At 46.9% G+C, this 20,728-nt stretch overlaps 1 protein-coding gene across 1 annotated transcript in view; it reads left to right on the top strand.

Annotated features, from left to right (window-relative positions):
- Window positions 1–20,728, top strand: part of LOC148504688 (uncharacterized) — an 87,738-nt gene that overhangs the window by 29,868 nt on the left and 37,142 nt on the right. The window contains exons 7-9 of the mRNA XM_088448618.1: window positions 11,900–12,058; window positions 15,736–15,788; window positions 18,129–18,304. Coding sequence (XP_088304744.1) covers window positions 11,900–12,058; window positions 15,736–15,788; window positions 18,129–18,304 — 388 coding nt within the window. The remainder of the gene's footprint in view (window positions 1–11,899; window positions 12,059–15,735; window positions 15,789–18,128; window positions 18,305–20,728) is intronic.

Here is a 20,728-nt window from a genome sequence, read left to right as displayed (position 1 = left end):
GCCGGGGGCGTGCCTCCCTGACGGGGGCGTTCCCACGGGAACGCCTCCCGTCAGAAGCCGGCCCACTGACATCACTAGTGATGTCAGTGGGAGTGATTTTGGCTCTGATAGAGCCAAAATCACTCCGGAGCTTGCGGTTGAAAACCTCAACCGCAGGCTCCGGCTCACAATTTCGATGGTCGCGATGGTCTCGACCATCGCGGCCATCACAAAGCACGCTCGTATAGCCTGTGGGTGGTGACCCACAGCTATACGAGCGTCCAGGAGGACGCTCCATGAAAATGGAGCCCGGCCCTCATTCAGAGCGTGCGCTCTGCTCAGAGCGTACGGCTCTGAATGAGGGCCATTGACAGAATTTTCATATTTTGGCCTCTATTCCCCACCACAATGGCTTTGAAATGAAACAAACAAGATGTGCTTTAACTGCAGACTTTCAGATTTAATTTGAGGGTAATTACATCCAAATCAGGTGAACGGTGTAGGAATTACAATGGTTTCTATATGTGCCTCCCACTTTTTAAGGGGCCAAAAGTAATGGGACTATCAACTCAAAAGCTATTTCATGGACAGGTGTGGGTTATTCCCTCTTTATTTCATTATCAATTAAGCAGGTAAAAGGTCTGGAGTTGATTCTAGGTGTGACATTTGCATTTGGAATCAGTTGCTGTCAACTCTCAATATGAGATCCAAAGAGCTGTCTCTATCAGTGAAGCAAGCCATCATTAGGCTGAAAAATCAAAACAAACCCATCAGAGAGATAGCAAAAACATTAGGTGTGGCCAAATCAACTGTTTGGAACATTCTTAAAAATAAAGAACGCACCGGAGAGCTCAGCAACACCAAAAGACCCCGGAAGACCACAGAAAACAACTGTGGTGGATGACAGAAGAATTATTTCCCCGGTGAAGAAAAACCCCTTCACAACAGTTGGCCAAATCAAGAACACTCTCCAGGAGGTAGGTGTATATGTGTCAAAGTCAACAATCAAGAGAAGACTTCACAAGAGTGAATATAGAGGGTTCACCAAAAGATGTAAACCATTGGTGAGCCTCAAAAACAGGAAGACCAGATTAGAGTTTGCCGAACAACATCTAATAAAGCCATTACAATTCTGGAATAACATCCTATGGACAGATGAGACAAAGATCAACTTGTACCAGAGTAATGGGAAGAGAAGAGAAGGAAAGGAACTGCTCATGATCCAAAACATACCACCTCATCAGTGAAGCATCATGGTGGTGTCATGGCGTGGGCATGTATGGCTGCCAATGGAACTGGTTCCCTTGTATTTATTGATGATGTGACTGCTGACAAAAGCAGCAGAATGAATTCTGAAGTGTTTCGGGCAATATTATATGCTCATATTCAGTCAAATGCTTCAGAACTCATTGGACGGCGCTTCACAGTGCAGATGGACAATGACCCGAAGCATACTGCAAAAGCAACCAAAGAGTTTTTTAAGGCTAAAAAGTGGAATGTTATGCAATGGCAGGGCCGCAACTATGGGGGGGCTAGAGGTGCATGTGCACCGGGTGCCGGAATGCAGGGGGTGAAAAGAGGCTGACTCACGGTGGCTTGGCTGCAGATTCAGAAAATGGCCATCCAGAAATGGCCGCCGCCAAGGAGGAGACAGATGCTAGAGGTCCTTACTAGACCTCTAGCGGCAGCCATTTTTGGATGGCCATTTTCAGCAGATTCCATGCGGACTGGCCGTCCGCATAGACTCTGCTGAAAACGGCCATCCAAAAATGGCCACCGCCAAGGAGGAGACAGACACTAGAGGTCCTACTGGACCTCTAGTGTCTGTTAGGCCAGCGCAAGTGCCGGGAGATGATGCTGAAAGCTGCATCTTCTCCCGTGAAACCGCCTGGCAGTGAGCATAAACCCCATGGTAACGAGCATAAACCCCATGGCAACGAGCATGTAACCCCTGGCAACGAGCATAAACCCCATAGCAACGAGCATAAACCCCATAGCAATGAGCGTGAAACTCCCTGGCAACGAGCGTGAAACCCCCTGGCAACGAGCATGGAACCCCCTGGCAACGAACATGGAACCCCTGACAACAAGCAGGTAATTTTAAAGTACTTAGAAGCCTTACTGTGGGGTATAAAATGGTGTCGGGCAAATATGTAAGTGGCATTTGGTAATAGGCATTATAGTGTGCGGCATAATGTGTAAAGGGTATTATGATGTGTGGAATAACGTGTCACTATACCAGGGATGTCTGAGTAGTGCACTGCCTTATGGAGGAGCAAGGACAAAATCCAGGTACAGGAAGGGAGGGGGCGCAAAATTGCTGCCTTGCACCGGGTGACAGATATCCTAGTTCCGGGCCCTGGCAATGGCCAAGTCAATCCCCTGACCTGAATCCGATTGAGCATGCATTTCACTTGATGAAGACAAAACTGAAGGGAAAATGCCCCAAGAACAAGCAGGAACTGAAGACATTTGCAGTAGAGGCCTGGCAGAGCATCACCAGGGATGAAACCCAGCATCTGGTGATGTCTATGCGTTCCAGACTTCAGGCTGTAATTGCCTCCAAAGGATTTGCAACAAAGTATTAAAAAGTGAAAGTTAGATTTAGGATTGTTTAGTTTTCCCATTACTTTTGGCCCCTTAAAAAGTGGGAGGCACATATAGAAACCATTGTAATTCCTACACCGTTCACCTGATTTGGATGTAATTACCCTTAAATAAATCTGAAAGTCTGCAGTTAAAGCACATCTTGTTTGTTTCATTTTAAAGCCATTGTGGTGGTGAATAGAGGCCAAAATATGAAAATTCTGTCATTGTCCCAATATTTATGCACCTGACTGTATCTCATGAGCAGTCTAGCATTACTGCTTTGTAATTTGGCTTGTATTACATGGTATACACATACTTATAAAACAATACTACATGATAAAATATGAAAGAAAAATAAAAACAATTATCATGGAAAGTATACAAATGACAGTTTTGTTGCTATAAACAATTATAACCACATACATAAAAATAAAATATAACTGATGACCCCCATAGATGAAAACAAAGAGGACAACAAATAGAACAGAGGAAGCATCCTCAGAGAGAGGGGAATTGTCTTCACTTATAGCACTTTCAGGCCGACAACCCAGGAAATACACAATGGACTATCGACCCTGATACAGAGCAGGGTTGTGGACCCGGGACTCCTACCTGGGTCGGCCCCTGTCAAACATAGTATACAGTAGACCCGGGTTTTTGCGCTGTGCACCGGTAAAAAACCCAGGTATTTACTGGCTATGTATGAAAGGGGTATTAGTAATAAGGAAGGCTTCTGAAATAAACAGAAAAATAATAAAGCATAGTGATATAAATCATGCAACAGTATACTTTTGAAGAAACTTATGTCCTCAGGACAATAATTACCTTTTAAACAGGATGAACTAAAATCGGGAAAGAATAGTAAACAAACACTTAAGGTGCGTACATACAGGACGACTGCATTACGATCAGATAACAATAATGATCGTAATCTGGGCCTGATTCAGACCCGCACGCGAGCTCACAGTGCTCGCGAGCGGGTTGATGGTCCCCCACTGCGCATGCGCACGCCGGAGTCGGCTCCGGCGTGCGCCTGCGTGAGACCCGGCCAGCGATGGGCGCTCCGTCGCTACGGCTCTCGTACCAGGGGGGGGCTGCTGTCGATGGTGATTGACAGCTCGCCCCGTTTTGGAGGCGGGCAGCGGGGGTGGCTGGTCAAACGGAGGCGTTCCCGAAGGAACGCCTGCCGTTTGGCGGCGGCCCCACTGACATCACAGTCGGGAAGCTAGTGAGCGGGATTCCGTCCGTCGGCTTCCCGAATGCTTCCCAAAGCACTGTATGGCTGACAAGTTATAATTTTTTCTTTTTTACCTGGTGCCGGGACACGGAGCATAGCTCCTCCCGACACCTACGAAGCCCCACCTTCAGGTTCTAATTGGCCCATGGGCCAGTCAGTCAAAGAACAGGGATGACCATTGGTTGGTGAAACCTTCGATGGTCATCCATAGCAGAGTTGGTAAACGTCAATGGCCACTTGCTATATTGCCATTGATGGGAACTCTCGATAGTAACCACATCCCTAGTGCATATACAGCATGGTAGCACCAGGCCCAAATTAACAATGGGGTGGGTGGAGCTGCAGCTACTGTACAGGCCACCATTGAAAATAGGCCCACAGGAGACTGACAGCATTGACAGGAAAACTTTTTCCTGTCACAGACTGCCAGCAGCCATCCTCCCAGGCTCCTGCCTCCTCCAGCCACGGCACTACACTTGTACTCTCACCTGTCACTGAGATCTTCTAGGAATGCAGACTGCCGAGACTGGGGGACTGTCCGTGCGGGTTGCGATGAAGCCATTGCATGTTTGCAGCACTTGAGTTCCAATCCCGGCATGTGACCTGTGAGCGGGTCGGCTGCAATCTGCGGTGCATCTAGGGGGGGGCGGCTGTTGTGTCGGCTCGCCGATGCACTGTGCTTGCTGTGTGGTAGCTGACAACTGTGGTTATGTACTGCAAATAGTGTTTCTTTCTAGTTACAAGTAGTGGAGATATGCATTGATTGTTGGTAATACACTAACATAGGGCCTGTTTCAGCAAGGATCGCAGTTGCTAATACGCACGCAATCGGCCGATTGTTGCGTACTGCGCATGCGTATGCAACGCAGTGCACGTGCGCGAACCAGCAACTGCGATTGTGGGAGGTGACGGGGGTGGTCGGGGAAATGCAGTGCGTTTGAACGCCGTTGCAGGGGCGAGCCTAAATTAGCCACTGCAATGTCCTACGCAGCCTGATGTCTCATAGCGTGCGAAGAAGTTAGCAATTCCTGAGTAACGTCAGAGCGTGTGCGAGTGTTTGTGAGGCTGCTATGGTAATCGATTGTACCGATGGTTTTGCAGTCTTGCTAAACATTATGGATATGTGTAAGGTAATATAAACTGTTTATCAGACACCTACAGTGTCTATAGGTAAGTAAAGTCACTTTACTTACCTATAGACACTGTAGGTGTCTGATAAACAGTTTATATTAACTTTTGATAGTGGTAATGGTAACATATATTGATATATAATTATAAACGATTTTAAAGAAACAAAAGATCAACATCTATTCATTTATTTAGACCATTACATTACACACAGGTTGAGCGCTGAGATATTAATATCAAAATCAAAGATCCACGTGTAAATCGAGGGTGGTTACCTCATATACCTACAGCTGCCCCCACCACAAGATTGTTTGCTCCTAGAGCGCTGGTGCATACATACATTAAAAATGTGTAAGGTAAGGAGGATGTCCCTGTGTAGTGCTGCGACGGCATAATGGGCACTACTACAGGGGGCACTGTATAAGGGACACTACTTCTGGGGGAATTGCATAAGGGGCACTGCTACATGGGGCATTACATAAGGGACACTGCTACAGGGGGTATTGCATAATAGGCACTACTACAGGGGGTATTGCATAATAGGCACTACTACAGGGGGTATTGTATACTAGGCACTACTACAGGGGGTATTGCATAATAGGCACTACTATAGGGGGTATTGCATAATAGGCACTACTATAGGGGGTATTGCATAAGGGGCACTGCTACAGGGGGTATTGCATAATAGGCACTACTACAGGGGGTATTGCATAAGGGGCACTGCTACAGGGGGTATTGCATAATAGGCACTACTACAGGGGGTATTGCATAATTGGCACTACTATAGGGGGTATTGCATAATAGGCACTACTATAGGGGTATTGCATAAGGGGCACTGCTACAGGGGGTATTGCATAATAGGCACTACTACCGGGGGTATTGCATAAGGGGCACTGCTACAGGGGGTATTGCATAATAGGCACTACTACAGGGGGTATTGCATAATAGGCACTACTACAGGGGGTATTGCATAAGGGGCACTGCTACAGGGGGTATTGCATAATAGGCACTACTACAGGGGGTATTGCATAAGGGGCACTGCTACATGGGGCATTGCATAAGGGACACTGCTACAGGGGGTATTGCATAATAGGCACTACTACAGGGGGTATTGCATAATAGGCACTACTACAGGGGGTATTGCATAATAGGCACTACTATAGGGGGTATTGCATAATAGGCACTACTATAGGGGGTATTGCATAAGGGGCACTGCTACAGGGGGTATTGCATAATAGGCACTACTACAGGGGGTATTGCATAAGGGGCACTGCTACAGGGGGTATTGCATAATAGGCACTACTACAGGGGGTATTGCATAATTGGCACTACTATAGGGGGTATTGCATAATAGGCACTACTATAGGGGTATTGCATAAGGGGCACTGCTACAGGGGGTATTGCATAATAGGCACTACTACCGGGGGTATTGCATAAGGGGCACTGCTACAGGGGGTATTGCATAATGGGCACTACTACAGGGGGTATTGCATAATAGGCACTACTACAGGGGGTATTGCATAAGGGGCACTGCTACAGGGGGTATTGCATAATAGGCACTACTACAGGGGGTATTGCAAAATAGGCACTACTACAGGGGGTATTGCATAAGGGGCACTGCTACAGGGGGTATTGCATAAGGGGCACTGCTACAGGGGGTATTGCATAATAGGCACTACTACAGGGGGTATTGCATAAGGGGCACTACTTTCGGGGGAATTGCATAAGGGGCACTACTACATGGGGCACTGCATAAGGGGCACTGCTGCAGGGGGTATTGCATAATAGGCACTACTATAGGGGTCATTGCATAAGGGGCACAACTACAGGGGGACTACTACAGGGGACACTGGCCCTTATTCAGAGCCGGACGCTCTGACAGAGCGCTCGCTCTGAATCAGGGCCGTCCCTCCTTCATTTTGGAGCGGCCTCCTGGACACTCGCATAGCTGTGGGTGACCACCCAAAGCTATAGCGAGCGGCCAAAATGATGGTCGCGATGGTCAAGACCATCGCAACCATCGGGCTTGCGACGAGACCCTGCGGTAGGGTCTCACTGCCGCAAGCCCTGGAGTGCTTTTGGCTCTATCAGAGCCAAAAGCACTCCCACTGACATCACTAGTGATGTCAGTGGGGCCGGCCCCAGACGGTAGGCGTTCCCATAGGAACGCCTCCGTCTGGGCAGTCACGCACCCAGCATGCCCACCAAAGGGGGCGTGCTGTCAATCACCATCGACAGCACGCCCCCTTTGGTGTGAGACCCATAACGACGGCTTGGCCGTCGTTATTCGGGTCTCGCGCATGCGCACGATGGAGCAGCCTCGCGAGCGGGTCTGGATCAGGCCCACTGTTCACAATAATCTGGTTCTACATGGATATAGAAACTGTGCAACCTGTCTTGAGCTGAGGTGACTGACTGGCAGGAGCAGAGAGTAGGATTGGTGAAGTAGATCTGTCAGGGTGGGATGTAATGGGCATTACTGTATGGCACAATGTGATATTAGGGGTATTACTTAGTTTGGCATAATGAGTTATAAAGGGCATTACTGTGTGTCATTATGGGCCGTATTCAATTAGCCACGATAATTTTGCAGCCGTCGGTGGAATGTACTTTTCATGTGTTTTGGAGGCAAAAAATTTTCATGCGCGGCCCTGCTTTTCACCCTATTCAATTCCAAAGGATGCGAAAACAGGACCCGGCATAACGCAACCAGGCAAAAAGTACTGTCTGATTTGGGGAAATCAACCTGACACCCCCCAAAAGATGCACCAACATTGGGTATCAATCTAGATGCCCCCAAATAGGCCTGCTGAAGGTATTTGGGGTACTTAAATCCTCTCAATAGCCGCTAATTAGCACCTTTGCATAAGTGGTGAAGAATAGCATATAGCAGTTTTTTTTTGTGAAAATAACTAGTCCCAGCATATTTGGGGTAAAAAAAACACCTCACCCATACTTACAGACCCCCCCAAAAAAACGTATTTACTTAGTTTTTAAGTTTGTACCCCGACTTTGGGTTTTTTTTGCCCTCTATTTCAAAGTCATTTTCTGGGGTGTTCATTTTTTTTTAGGATTTTTTTGACGCAGTTATGCTATGGTGGGCTGTCCCAAGGGTGCTGAGTAGTTTCCCGATGTTTGCACCCCAAAACCGCAATTCTGCACTTTTTTTCACCACCTCTTCATAGGTGAATCTTTTTCACCGACTACATTACATTGCGTATTCGCATCCGCGAAAAGTATTTTCATTGAATACAGCGATACTTTTCCGCCTGGCGAATTTACATCATCGGCTAAACTTTTTCGCCGAAAATGGCTTTTCGCGTCTAATTGAATACGGCCCTATGTGTTATAAGGGGCGTAATGTGTAAGGGGCATTACTGTATGGCATAATGTGTTGTAAGGGGCATTACGGTGTGGCATAATGTGTTATAAAGGTGTTATGGTGTGGCATAATATGTTGCAAGCAGGGCCCTCTTACCTCTTTGTCTGTCTGTTATTACCCTGTTTTATTCTATCAATGTTTCCAATTGTAAAGCGCAAAGGAATATGCTGCGCTATATAAGAAACTGTTAATAAATAAATAAATAAATAATGATAAGGGGCATTACTTAGTGTGTCATAATGTGCAAGGGACATTACTGTATCATGAAACCACACAACTTAAACGTCATCTTTGGAAGTGTTTGTTTTTTGACCGGGAGGGGGCGTCTGAAACTTTTTTGGCTGGGGGGAGCAAAATTTATAGTTACGCCACTGAATCAGGCCCATAGTGCGGGTTCAGGCCCTGATTCAGAGCCGGACGCTCTGACAAAGCGCTCGCTCTGAATCAGGGCCGTCCTTCTCTTTTTTTAGAGCGGCCTCCTGGTCGCTCGCATAGCTGTGGGTGACCATCCACAGCTATAGCGAGCGGCCAGGAAGATGGTCGCGATGGTCAAGACCATCGCGACCATCGGGCTTGCGATGAGACCTTTGTGGTAGGGTCTCGTTGCCGCAAGCCCTGGAGTGCTTTTGGCTCTATCAGAGCCAAAAACACTCCCACTGACATCACTTGTGATGTCAGTGGGGCCGGCCCCAGATGGTAGGCGTTCCCATGGGAACACCACCGTCTGGGCAGCCACATCCCCAGCCCGCCCACCAAAGGGGGCGTGCTGTCACTCAACATCGACAGCACACCCCCTTTGTAGCGAGACCCGGAGCGACGGCTTGCCCGTCGCTATCCGGGTTTCGTGCATGCGCACGACAGAGCCGCCTCCGTCGTGCGCATGCGCACTGGGCCAACATTGACCCGCTTGCGAGCGCTCTGCGCTCGCGAGCGGGTCTGAATCAGGCCCTCAGTGTTATGTTGGTAATTATTTATGTGCTCACTGCACTGGAGGGGGTGCCAGTAGTAGATCCCTCCCAGCACCCCCTGCGGCATGCGCAGAAGGACGCCAGAGGGTACTTTTGGGTCATAGACCTGGAAGTCCCTCCATCGCAAAGGGCCGCACTTACCAAAACACCGGTCCTTTGCGGTAATTGTCATGCATACCGGCGTTGCTAACTCCGGCATGCAGGCGAAGAGCGGCGGAAACAAATATCCCTCAACACTATGTAACCAGCTTTAGAATCAGGCCCATTTTTTCTTCTCCATTAATTATAGCACAATATACAGTATGTCTCATAAGAAAGTATTGAGCTCTATGTACATCTAATTCTGTTGTTAAAAAATAAATGCAGATTTGTTTAAACACACTGCACAACAATGAAAATGTTTCCGATGTGAAAACAGTTACTTCTAATTGATTTCAGCATGCAAAGAATGAATATGACATTTAAAACTCTCAGTTAGCTCTGCGTTCCGAGATATAGCCCATTTATGACAATGTAGGGGTATTCCTAGTGAAGTGGGCAGAATGGAGAGAATCTTACCAGCAATCTGCGTTCCGCGCAGAGGGGGCGGGGCCTAATGACCCAATTAATTGAATCAGTTATTTGTCCCCGCCCCTATTCAAATATATGCGATTCACGGGATTACCCACACAAGATAACTGTGGTGCACTGAGTGACAAGCATAGTGAGCGATTCCACCAAGACATTTCAGCAATGGAACAAAGATATCAGGGTAGGAGAATCACTACTGTTGGACAGTGACAAGAGATTCCCCAGAAGAGGAGTACAAGCGACATGCAAAGAGAAAGCACCCCCATGAATAGGCCACTATATTACATAGTACTTTCCTATGCTGTATGTTTGTTTTGTATGCTGTATGTTTGTTTTGTATGCTGTATGTTTGTTTCGTATGCTGTATGTTTGTTTCGTTTTGTGTTCTTATTTGTGATTGATTGAATTAAAACAACTGTTATTTATTTTCTATCAAGAAAATATCAGATTATTTTAAAATAGCTTTTCACTATTACTATATTACTAATGTACATACAGTATAGTGCAAGCAGTGTAGCTCAAAAAATAGAGCTAGTAAAAACATTTTGAAATCATTTTAGTTTTTCTAGACCTCAAATTAGTAATGTATGACTATTTTTAGAAGGAAACAAATTAAAAGTATTAATTTGTTGTACAGTGACATTAATAGTTTTAATAAATGGTTATAATTTAACATTTGACCCATTTGTAGTTTAATATAAAATTCTAAATGCCAATAATAATTTACTACCTACTTAGTGACAATAATTCTAACTAGTAATTGTGGCTATATACAGTATAACCTTTTTGTGGCTAAGGGGGAAATTTAATAAAGCTTTGAGAGAAATAAAAATGTGAGCGATAAAGCACCAACCAATTAGCTCCTAACAGTGGCATAACTAGGGTATTTGGAGCCCAGGGCAAGTTGAAGAAAGGAGCCCCCACCCTTCCCTATGTGCGTGTGCCGAAAAATGGGCGTGGCCACATGTCACAAGGGACGTTGCCACTGGAAAATGTCAACGTGACACACACACCTTTTTCGTTCTTTCCATTCCATATGCACCTTAATGCAGTGCCCCTTATACAGTCCCACCTATGCAGTGCCCCCAGTAGTGGTCCCCCTTATGCAGTCCCTTATTAGTGCCCCTTATACCCTTATACAGTACCCCAGTAGTGGTCTCCCTTATGAAAGCCCCCTGTAGTGCCCCTTATACAGTACCCCCAGTAGTGGCCCCCATTAGTGCCCCTTACACAGTGCCCCCCTAGTAGTGGTCCCCCTTATGCAGGCCCCCAGTAGTGATCACACATAGACATACACACAAAAAACAGAAAAAACAGACTTACCTGAATCCCTGCTCCAGCCACTCCCGCAGCAGTCTGCTCCTCCGTCTCCGTCCTCCCACTTGGTCATATGGGAGCGACTTATAACATGTAACTGCAAACTGGCACTACAATCAACATACGCAGACCCCAGGGAGAAGTATGTAGGGGGACCGGTCTGTCCCCTGCCCTGAGACCGGAGGTATGACTGCCCGCGCCGGTCCCCTTAGCGTCTGGCTGCAGTCTGGGTCCTCCTACGGGGCCTTGGCTAGCACTGACCCCAGGATGCTTGCTGAGATCCCCAGATCTGTACTGGTATCGTGGCGCCGAAGGGGTGATGAGCGGCAGCACAGATGTCCTATGGACAGTCTGCTGCTGCGCACTCTAAGGTAGTAAAATTAAAATAATAAAATCATAAAATAAAAATCCTTAGTGCTGCCTAAACACCCCCTGCGTTAATGATGACCGACTCCGGCCGGGCACCAACGTAACTGAGGTGCCTCTGGCTCAGGGGCGGGGTATGGGGAGAGTGAACCAGTGCATCTTGGGAGCTGAAAAGCTTTAACTGCGTGGTTCCCGGATTCCTGATCCACCACCTACACCCCAAGGTCTCCCTGTGGAGCCTATGGACTCTGAAGAAGATATAAAGGTCACAAAACGATGAGCGGGTTCGGGTAACAGTCTAGTGTGGAATTTCACTATTATTGTTTATTTTCACTATTATTTTTTATATATTTTTTTTTATAGCATAATAGATTTCAAAGTGAGCGGTCCCACTGGCATAACCAAACTGTTGACCGCCAAATCTCGATCCAACACGATGAGAATGACGGTAGAATGGACACCAGGAGAAAATGACCTTGCAGACCATGTACCTTTCTGTTTTGTGGCAGAAACCTCCAATGGGTGAGTACTACGGTGACATCTCATTAAATGTGTTTATTCTGTGACGTTTCTTTACCAGACTCAGCATTGTTGCATCCTCTGTTTTTTACGCTACGTCTCAACTTACGGTACGGCCCAACTAAGCAGCATTTATTTACCTGTCCATCACGGCAGATTCGCATCACTGGACCTGTGGCTACACAACCCTTGTCGGTGTGAGATGAAAAGTCAACGTTCAGAATACTGATATTCAGCATGTCGACACGGTCTGAATGCCGACTTACACATCGATGATGGCGCAATGTTTCGCCATTCACAATGTCGACATTGCCCGTGTTGAAATTATCCGTGTTTACCATGTGATTTCTTAAAGGGGTCTTAAATGTAACCCTAACCACAGCCTAACTCTAAAATCATCAAAAAGCGGTATTGACATTGGGTCTGCACATGCACAATATATCTGGCAGGACCCGCGATTGGCGCATGGGCAGACGCACCAGCTTATACGGACTGCAGGATACGGCTCACGGCAAGGCAGGAGAGTGACTTCCCATTAGAAGTGTTCTCTCTGCTAAATGCGGTCCGGACTGGCAGTCACAGAGGGAGAAAACACCTCCTCTGGGACTGCCTGTGATCAGCAGATAGCACTTCTGATAGGAAGCCACTGCCTGCCAGTGCCAGGAACACTTGTTGGGGGTGGCAGATATTAGTAGGGGGAGGGTAAAATCCATCACTAAGTACATATAAAATTGTTTTGGCGTTATTCCCTAACCAGTGTACTAATCATTATTAAGAGCGGCTATTCATGTTCTGCAGTACAACTGATCCCCAAATGTAATGGTCTGCAATTTGCGGACACTGACGTGATTCCGGCAAGATAGCCGCTAGATTTATAGCGACAATTAGTTGTAAGGCAAAACCAGGAAAAAATGTTGAAATGTTGATACGTAGATTACATTGTGATTGGAGTTTTGCTATCAAATCAAAGTAGGAGTTCTCACAGGTCAGGGCGAGGAGTGGGGGTGTCCTTTGTTAAATTTGCAGCACCAACTTTTGCAAAAAAAACGAATTTACAAAAATTAGACTTCATTACTTCATTTTACATGATGATTTTTGAACAAGATAATATGATGGACAGATCCTATTTCAAGAGTCCTTTTCTGCTTACAAAAAGGCTTGAAATTTGCACCAGCGCAGAGCTGTTGGTTTTCTGTCTTACCCTGCACTACGATGGTATGCAGTTGGCATGTCAGCTGAGAAGCACATTTCCAGGTGCACTGTGTCACGACCCGTCCTACGCTGCCACGGAGAGCACGGACCTTACCTGTCCGGGCGCTAGGGCGGCGCTGGCCTGCGGTGGCGCTGGCTTCTGGAAGTGATCCGGGCGCTAGGGACTGGTGGCAGGGGACTCCTGTGTAGCGCTGGTGGCCGCCATCTCGGATGTGGACATGTGACCTGGGGGAACCAATTCCATTCCTGCATGCTCCCTGGGAGGTCTAGCCAATCCCTGCACTTCCCTTGGAACTTAAGGGTGTTTTGCACACTCTTTCATTGCCAGTTCAACGTCTTACACAGCGCAAGCTGTGTGTTAGTTCCTGAGCTCCTTGCCTCCGTGCTGCTGCAGTTTGTCACAGTCTGCCTGATATCCGCTATCGCAGTTCCAGCCTGCTCCACCACTGTTCCTGGTTCCTGAGTGCATCGCTCTGTTGCCTACCCCCCAGGAAGGCCTGCCATCTCTGGGACTCTTGGTCCTTTCAGCCTTCTACTTCAGCTCCAGGGTCCGACTTACCTTCGCTCCGGCAGAACCTTCGTCCGGACCTCCCCTCTGCTTCTTCATTCATGATCCGCACCCCCCTGAAACCAGCTTCATTCCGATACCAGCAAACCATCCCACTGATGTCTCCTCTCCGGATCCAAATCCAGACCAAGTTGGGACACACTGTAATGAAAAGCTTCACATACAAACCTGGCATATGTAATAAATACAGTCCCGCAGTTACCTAACTAAAATGATTAACGTAGGCCATAAATGAGGCTAAACCATACATGCCTACCCTCCCGGAATTCGCAGGAGGCTCGAGATTTCTTGGGTAACCCCTAGGCACCTCTCCCATATTCTGCCCACTTCCTAGTGAAGTGGGCAGAATGGGGAGGATTTCCGCGGTGATCGCGGGTCCCCGTGTAGGGGGCGGGTCTTAATTATGCGATTCTTCGTGAATCGTGTCATTTAGCCCCGCCCACTATTTCAATTTGTGACAATTGCATCAATTTCCCACAAAGGGACGGGGCTTAATGATGCAACCCGTCAGGCCCTGCCCCTGTCGCACCCCACCAGCTTCTTCTCCCCGGGCTTCTCCCGGGGAGTAGAAATAAAAAGTACGGGCTAAACTGTGGTGGATTTAAGGAAAAGACTTAAATGGTCTATTTAGCAAAAGTAGTTGCTCTAAAATAGGAAGATAGCAAACGTTCACGTGACCTTTGCACTATTGCACAGTGCCCGTTTCCGATCCTTCAGCCTCCCCACACACCTGTGCACTTCTCTAGTTGGTTTTAGCCTCTAAAGAGAGAGGTGAATCAGGGTACATCTTCATGTGCAAGGGCAAATGCATGTTTTCTAGAGGGGGCTAGCTGTGCTAACTGCGTCCATCTCTGAATCGGGCCCATAGTTAGCATGTGACAAGCTAGTCTGCCTCATACAAGGGGGTCTATTCATGTAGAACATGAAGTGTCTACTAAAAGATATCACTATATATCGCATCACATCGATGCGATATATAATGAATTTAGTGGCCATCCATGTATACTTACCTCTCCGGTGTCTTCGGACGGTGTCCGGCCCCTCTGCAATCCTGTAAAACAATAAGACTGACATATCGGCAGCACGATATGCCTGATTCTCACTGCGCATGCGCCGGTGTCCAAGAGCAGCAGGTCATATCAGACCTGTTACAATGGATGCTGGTACCGCAGGAGAGGAGCGGAAAGCTTAGCTTCCCGTTCCTTCATGAATGGCACTAACCATACTATAGCAGATGCAGGCATGGAGCAGGGGAGCCGCTGGAGAAGTAATAAGCTTCTCCACGGTAAACTTGCTCCATGAATAGCACAAAGCAGAGAAGAGCCCTGATTTCAGCTAAACAGGGCTCTTCTCTGCTTCATGAATAGACCCCACAGTGCATTGCATGTAATACCACACACGTATACAGGACCAACAATCATGGTATGCCGATGCCACAGTAAGGCCAGCTTGTCTAAATTGCATGCTTTTGTTTTTTTCCCTTATGTGGGGACAATTACACAATCCAGGTTCCCTGCTCTGTGGAGCATTGGAGCAAGTCCGGGACTCTAGAGGAGGGGCAGAAGAACCTAGCATCGCCCCTTGACACATATGTACATATTGGTCTCATTATACACTCCATAGTATATGCAATATAGTATTCATAAATAACAGTATTGATAGTCTATAGTATAGGCCAGGGAGTGAAGGGGGTTTCCGGGCAACTGGAACCTCCCCCCCTGCTTTTGCCTATTGTGGAAAAACCAAGGCTTATTGCGATGTGCATCCAGTACTCTTCATGAAAGACCACTATTTTGCTGTAGTTAATGCAGTTCTCTGAACTCCAAAATTAGCGTTGTCTTCCATTATTTACTAACCACAATCTGTTTGTCGCTTAACTTTGTGTGTGATATCTTTATAGGTACCAGTCAGAAATGCGATGTGTCACTGTAGTCGTTGGACCCCACAGATTAGGTATGTTCTGTTATAATGACTACAACCTCAATAAATTAGGCATTAAAGCAATGAATTAGCATTATGTAAAACATAATTAATCTCATTGTCCAGAAGCCGATAATGATGAAGTACCGCAGCATGTAAGGACAGTTGAATGGTGGGAAATACCTCTCAATGGGTAATCCCCTGTAGCAGAACAGACAATATTTTACAGAAATTTTGTAATCTACCCATAGTTGCCGACTTTCTAAATCTCCTTTCTGGGAGAAGCCCGAAGAGGAAACGTAACTGGCCACTTCAGGGGCGGGGCCGGGCTCTGATGTATTAAGGTCCCAGCGCGGTCTTGCATCATTTAACCCCGCCCCCTTCATCAAGCGCTACGAGTCCCGGCTATTATTTACCCATCCTGCCCACTTCACTAGGAAATGGGTGGAATGCGGGAGATCCAGACACTCGTGCGAGGGGGGGGGCTACCTGAAAATTCTGGAGCCTCCCGCAACTTCCGGGAGAGTAGGGAAGTATGAATCTACCCTGTTCCAATTGACTGATGCAAGTGGGAGGTTGGAGCAGCTGCAGGAAGAGGTACCTGAGAGCTGGACTGTGGAGGCTGTGTGTGTTTGTGTAAGGCTATGGGGACAGTGTGTGTTTGTGTGAGGCATTGGAGGCAGTATGTCATACTTGCCTACTTTTTTTTTATTGCACCTCTGGTGCTGGGCTTTCGTGTCAAATGCTACAATTCGCAGGCCTGTAGGGAGGGACGGGGCTAAAATTATGCTGCCACCTCATTTTAGCCCCACCCCCTCCATACGCACCGCAATTCCCAGTGGTATTATCTTCACATCCTTTACTAGGAAGTGGGAGATCTGGCCAGGGGGTGTGGGGGACTGACTGAAAACCCTCCCACACTTTCCGGGAGAGTATTCAAGTATTCAGTGTGTGTGTGTGAGGCTATGGGGGAAGTTTGTGTGTGTGAGGCTATGGGCAGTGTGTGTGTGCGTGTGTGAGGCTATGGAGGCAGTGTGTGTGTGAGGCTATGGAGGCAGTGTGTGTGTGAGGCTATGGGGGCAGTGTGTGTGTGCAAGGCTATGGGGGCAGTGTGTGTGTGTGAGGCTATTGTGGCAGTGTGTGTGTGTGTGAGGCTATGGAGGCAGTGTGTGTGTGAGGCTATGGGGCAGTGTGTGTGTGTGAGGCTATGGGGGCAGTGTGTGTGTGTGAGGCTATGGGGGTAGTATTTGTGTGAGGCTATGGGAGCAGCATATGTGTGAGGCTATGGGAGCAGTGTGTGTGAGGCTATGGGGGCAGTGTGTGTGTGTGAGGCTATGGGGGTAGTATTTGTGTGAGGCTATGGGAGCAGCATATGTGTGAGGCTATGGGAGCAGTGTGTGTGAGGCTATGGGGGCAATGTGTGAGTGTGTGAGGCTATGGAGGCAGTGTGTGTGTGATGCTATGGAGGCAGTGTGTGTGTGAGGCTATGGGGGCAGTGTGTGTGTGAGGCTATGGAGGCAGTGTGTGTGTGTGACGCTATGGGGGCAGTGTGTGTGTGAGGCTATGGGAGCAGTGTGTGTGTGAGGCTATGGGGGCAGTGTGTGTGTGAGGCTATGGGGGCAGTGTGTGTGTGAGGCTATGGGAGCAGTGTGAGTGTGAGGCTATGGGGGCAGTGTGTGTGTGAGGCTATGGGGGCAGTGTGTGTGTGAAACTATGGGGCAGTGTGTGCGTGAGGATATGGGGTTACTGCATGTGTGAGGCTATGGGGTCAGCGTGTGTGTGTGTGTGTGTGTGTGTGTGTGAAGCTGTCCATGGGAATCCCACTGTCTAAATCCTGACATGGGACTAAAGACAGGCGTCTATCTTTAGCCCGACGATGGAATCCCGACAGGATGGCTTCCCGAACGTAGGTAAGCGGCACTTTGGAGAGAGTTAAAGTAGAGAGATATAAGTAGATATATATAAAGTACCAACCAATCAGCTCCTAACGGTCATTTTTCAAACACAGTCTGTAAAGTGACAGTTAGAAACTGATTGGTTGGCACTTTAGCTGATTATGGGGTCTATTACTAAGCTTTATTAAGAGATAAAATGAATGGTGATAAGGTACCAGCCAATCAGCTCCTAACTGTCACGTCACAGGCTGTGTTTGAAAAATGGCAGTTAGGAACTGATTGGCTGGTATCTTACCTCCATTCACTTAATCTCCTAACAAAGCTTAGCAAATAGATCCCTAGGTTTGATACACATCTCCCTTTGTCTCAGACCAAAATATAGCTGCTCCACTGTTAGCACCTGTCAGTTATTTATAACACGTCAGCGTTAGGATACTCAGAAAGCATTACTTGTTAACACTTTCCCCTCCATGTCCAGTAAACACCGTCTTGACTTGCCACGAGAACACCATGACTTTAATCATTGAAGAATCACCTGATAATGAATTTTATGAAAACAAGTTCCGCCTGAATGATCCTCTGTGTCTGGTTACCTCAAACAGCACCCACCTCATAGCAAGTGTTGGATACAACTCCTGCGGAACAGAGATCGAGGTACTAACGTGAAAGACTTCTGCCAGTCACCATGCTTAAAGTACAATATAAAATACCAATGCACTATAACCTCCTTCATATGCTATACCCAGTTCAGGGGCATGACCAGAAATTTGTGGGCCCCGTAGCAACATTTTGAAGGCGCCCCTCCCCAATGCTTCTAGAGAGACACCTATCTCCACAGTTGTTGTGGAAGGCTCGAATTAATTGAGGTGCATGAACATCTGTGGCTCTGATCCAGGCCCTCTCCTCAGGACCATAACCCCTCCAATCAATGAGGTATTGGAGAATGTTGGATCTAAACCGAGAATCCAGAATCTTCCCAACTTCGAATTCTGTACCTTGAGAAGTTTGTACTTGAGGTAATTTAGGAGAGGTGGTTTGGAACCGATTTAACACCAAAGGTCGCAATAGAGAAATATGAAAGGTATTAGATATCTTCAATTGAGGTGGGAGTTCCAATTTCTATGCAACAGGGCTGATCACTTTGTGAATGCAGTACGGACCAATGAAGCGTGGGGCCAGCTTCATACTGGGAACTTTCAGTCGGATGTTCCTAGTAGATACCCAGACTTTATCTCCAACTCTCGCAACCGTGACCCGTCATCTGTCAGCGAATCTTTTATAATTCTTGGATGATTGTTTCAATGAGGCATGGATCTTCTTCCAAATAGTTGAAAAAGATTCTACAACGTCAGTAACAGCAGGGACCACCACCGAAGGTAAATGTTGGAAATCTGGAATCCGGGGATGTTTACCAAAAACAGTATAAAAAGGTGTGGAATTGGAGGAAGTGTGGTACTTGAAGTTATGTGAAAACTTGGTTATGTGAAAACTCGGCCCAAGGTAGTAAGTCCACCCAATCATCCTGTGAAGAGGACACAAAAAGTCTTATAAAGGTCTCCATTTCCTGATTAACCCTCTCGGTTTGCCCGTTAGTTTGTGGGTGGTAAGCTGATGAAAATTTTAATTTGGTTTCACAAGCGCTGCATAAGGCTCTCCAAAACTTGTCTATGAATTGGACTCCTCGGTCGGAAACAATCTCTCTTGGAAGACCATGTAATCTAAAAATCTCTTTAACAAAAATTTTTGCCAAATGGGGAGCAGATGGCAGACCTACTAATGGTATAAAATGCGCCATTTTTGAAAAACGATCCACCACTACCCATATGGTGTTATGTCCTTTGGAGCGTGGAAGCTCAGAGATAAAATCCATGGATATATGGGTCCAAGGAATAGTAGGAACGGGTAACGGGCGTAGAAGACCTGCACTTTATTTGCGAGAAACTTTATGCTGTGAGCATTTTACACATGACAAAATAAATTCTTGAACATCTTTTCTCATCGAGGGCCACCAATAAGAACGCTGAAGAAACTTGTATGTTTTGAAAATACCAGAATGCCCAGCAAATAGAGAACTATGAGCCTAGGTTAACAACTTTTTCCGTAATTCGGGAGTCACAAAAATTTTCCCCGGAGGCGGAGTCAATATTTGAGTTGAAGCGAAGACCTTAGGATCCAGGATTGGGCGAGATCTTAGATGATCTTCTTCCTGTGTGTCGAGTAGAAAAGACCGGGAGAGAGCATCTGCTTTTTTGTTCAAATTACCGGGGCAAAATTGAAGCTTAATGTTAAACCTTGAGAAAAACAAGGACCAGCGGGCCTGCCTGGCATTTAAGCGATGAGCCATCTGAAGGTAAATTAAGTTTTTATGGTCAGTAATAATGGTAACTGGAAACTTGGCCCCCTCCAAAAGATGACGCCACTCCATTAACGCCAGACGCATAGCTAGGAGTTCTTGATATCCAATCGCATAGTTTTTCTCTGCAGAGGAAAATTTATGAGAGAAGTATCCACATGGATGATTCTTCCCGTCACTGGAAATTTGGGATAATACCGCCCCTACACCCACCGAAGAGGCATCCACTTCCACAAAAAATGGTTTATCCAGTTGGGGTTGGCAAAGGATAGGGGCAGTAGAGAATGCCTCCTTCAATCTCTGGAAAGCCTGTATGACTGAGTCCGGCCACTGGGCTGGGTTAGCGCCCTTCCGTGTGAGACTAGTAATGGGAGACAGCAGAGTGGGAAAATTCAGTATGAACCGCCTATAATGGTTTGAAAATCCCAAAAAACGTTGGGTAGCTTTTAAAGATTTTGGTAATGGCCATTCAGAGATCGCTTTCAGTTTCTCTGGATCCATCTGAATGGTTTCCCCAGAAATTATATGTCCTAGGAAAGGAACTGTGGTTTGTTCAAAGAGACACTTGGATAACCTTCCATAAAGGTGGTGTTTTCGAAGGCGAGCTAGAACTTCTCGAACATGTTGGCGATGAGTTTGGAGATCCTTAGAAAAGATTAGAATATCAGCTAAATAGACGATGACAAAGCTGTAGAGAATGTCCCGAAAGATTTCATTTACATAGC

This window comes from Taudactylus pleione, unplaced genomic scaffold, assembly GCF_031769625.1.
Source record: "Taudactylus pleione unplaced genomic scaffold, aTauple2 ptg000462l, whole genome shotgun sequence".
NCBI lineage: Eukaryota > Metazoa > Chordata > Amphibia > Anura > Myobatrachidae > Taudactylus > Taudactylus pleione.
Note: the sequence above shows the minus strand (reverse complement) of the source record. Positions and strands in the feature narration are given on the sequence as shown.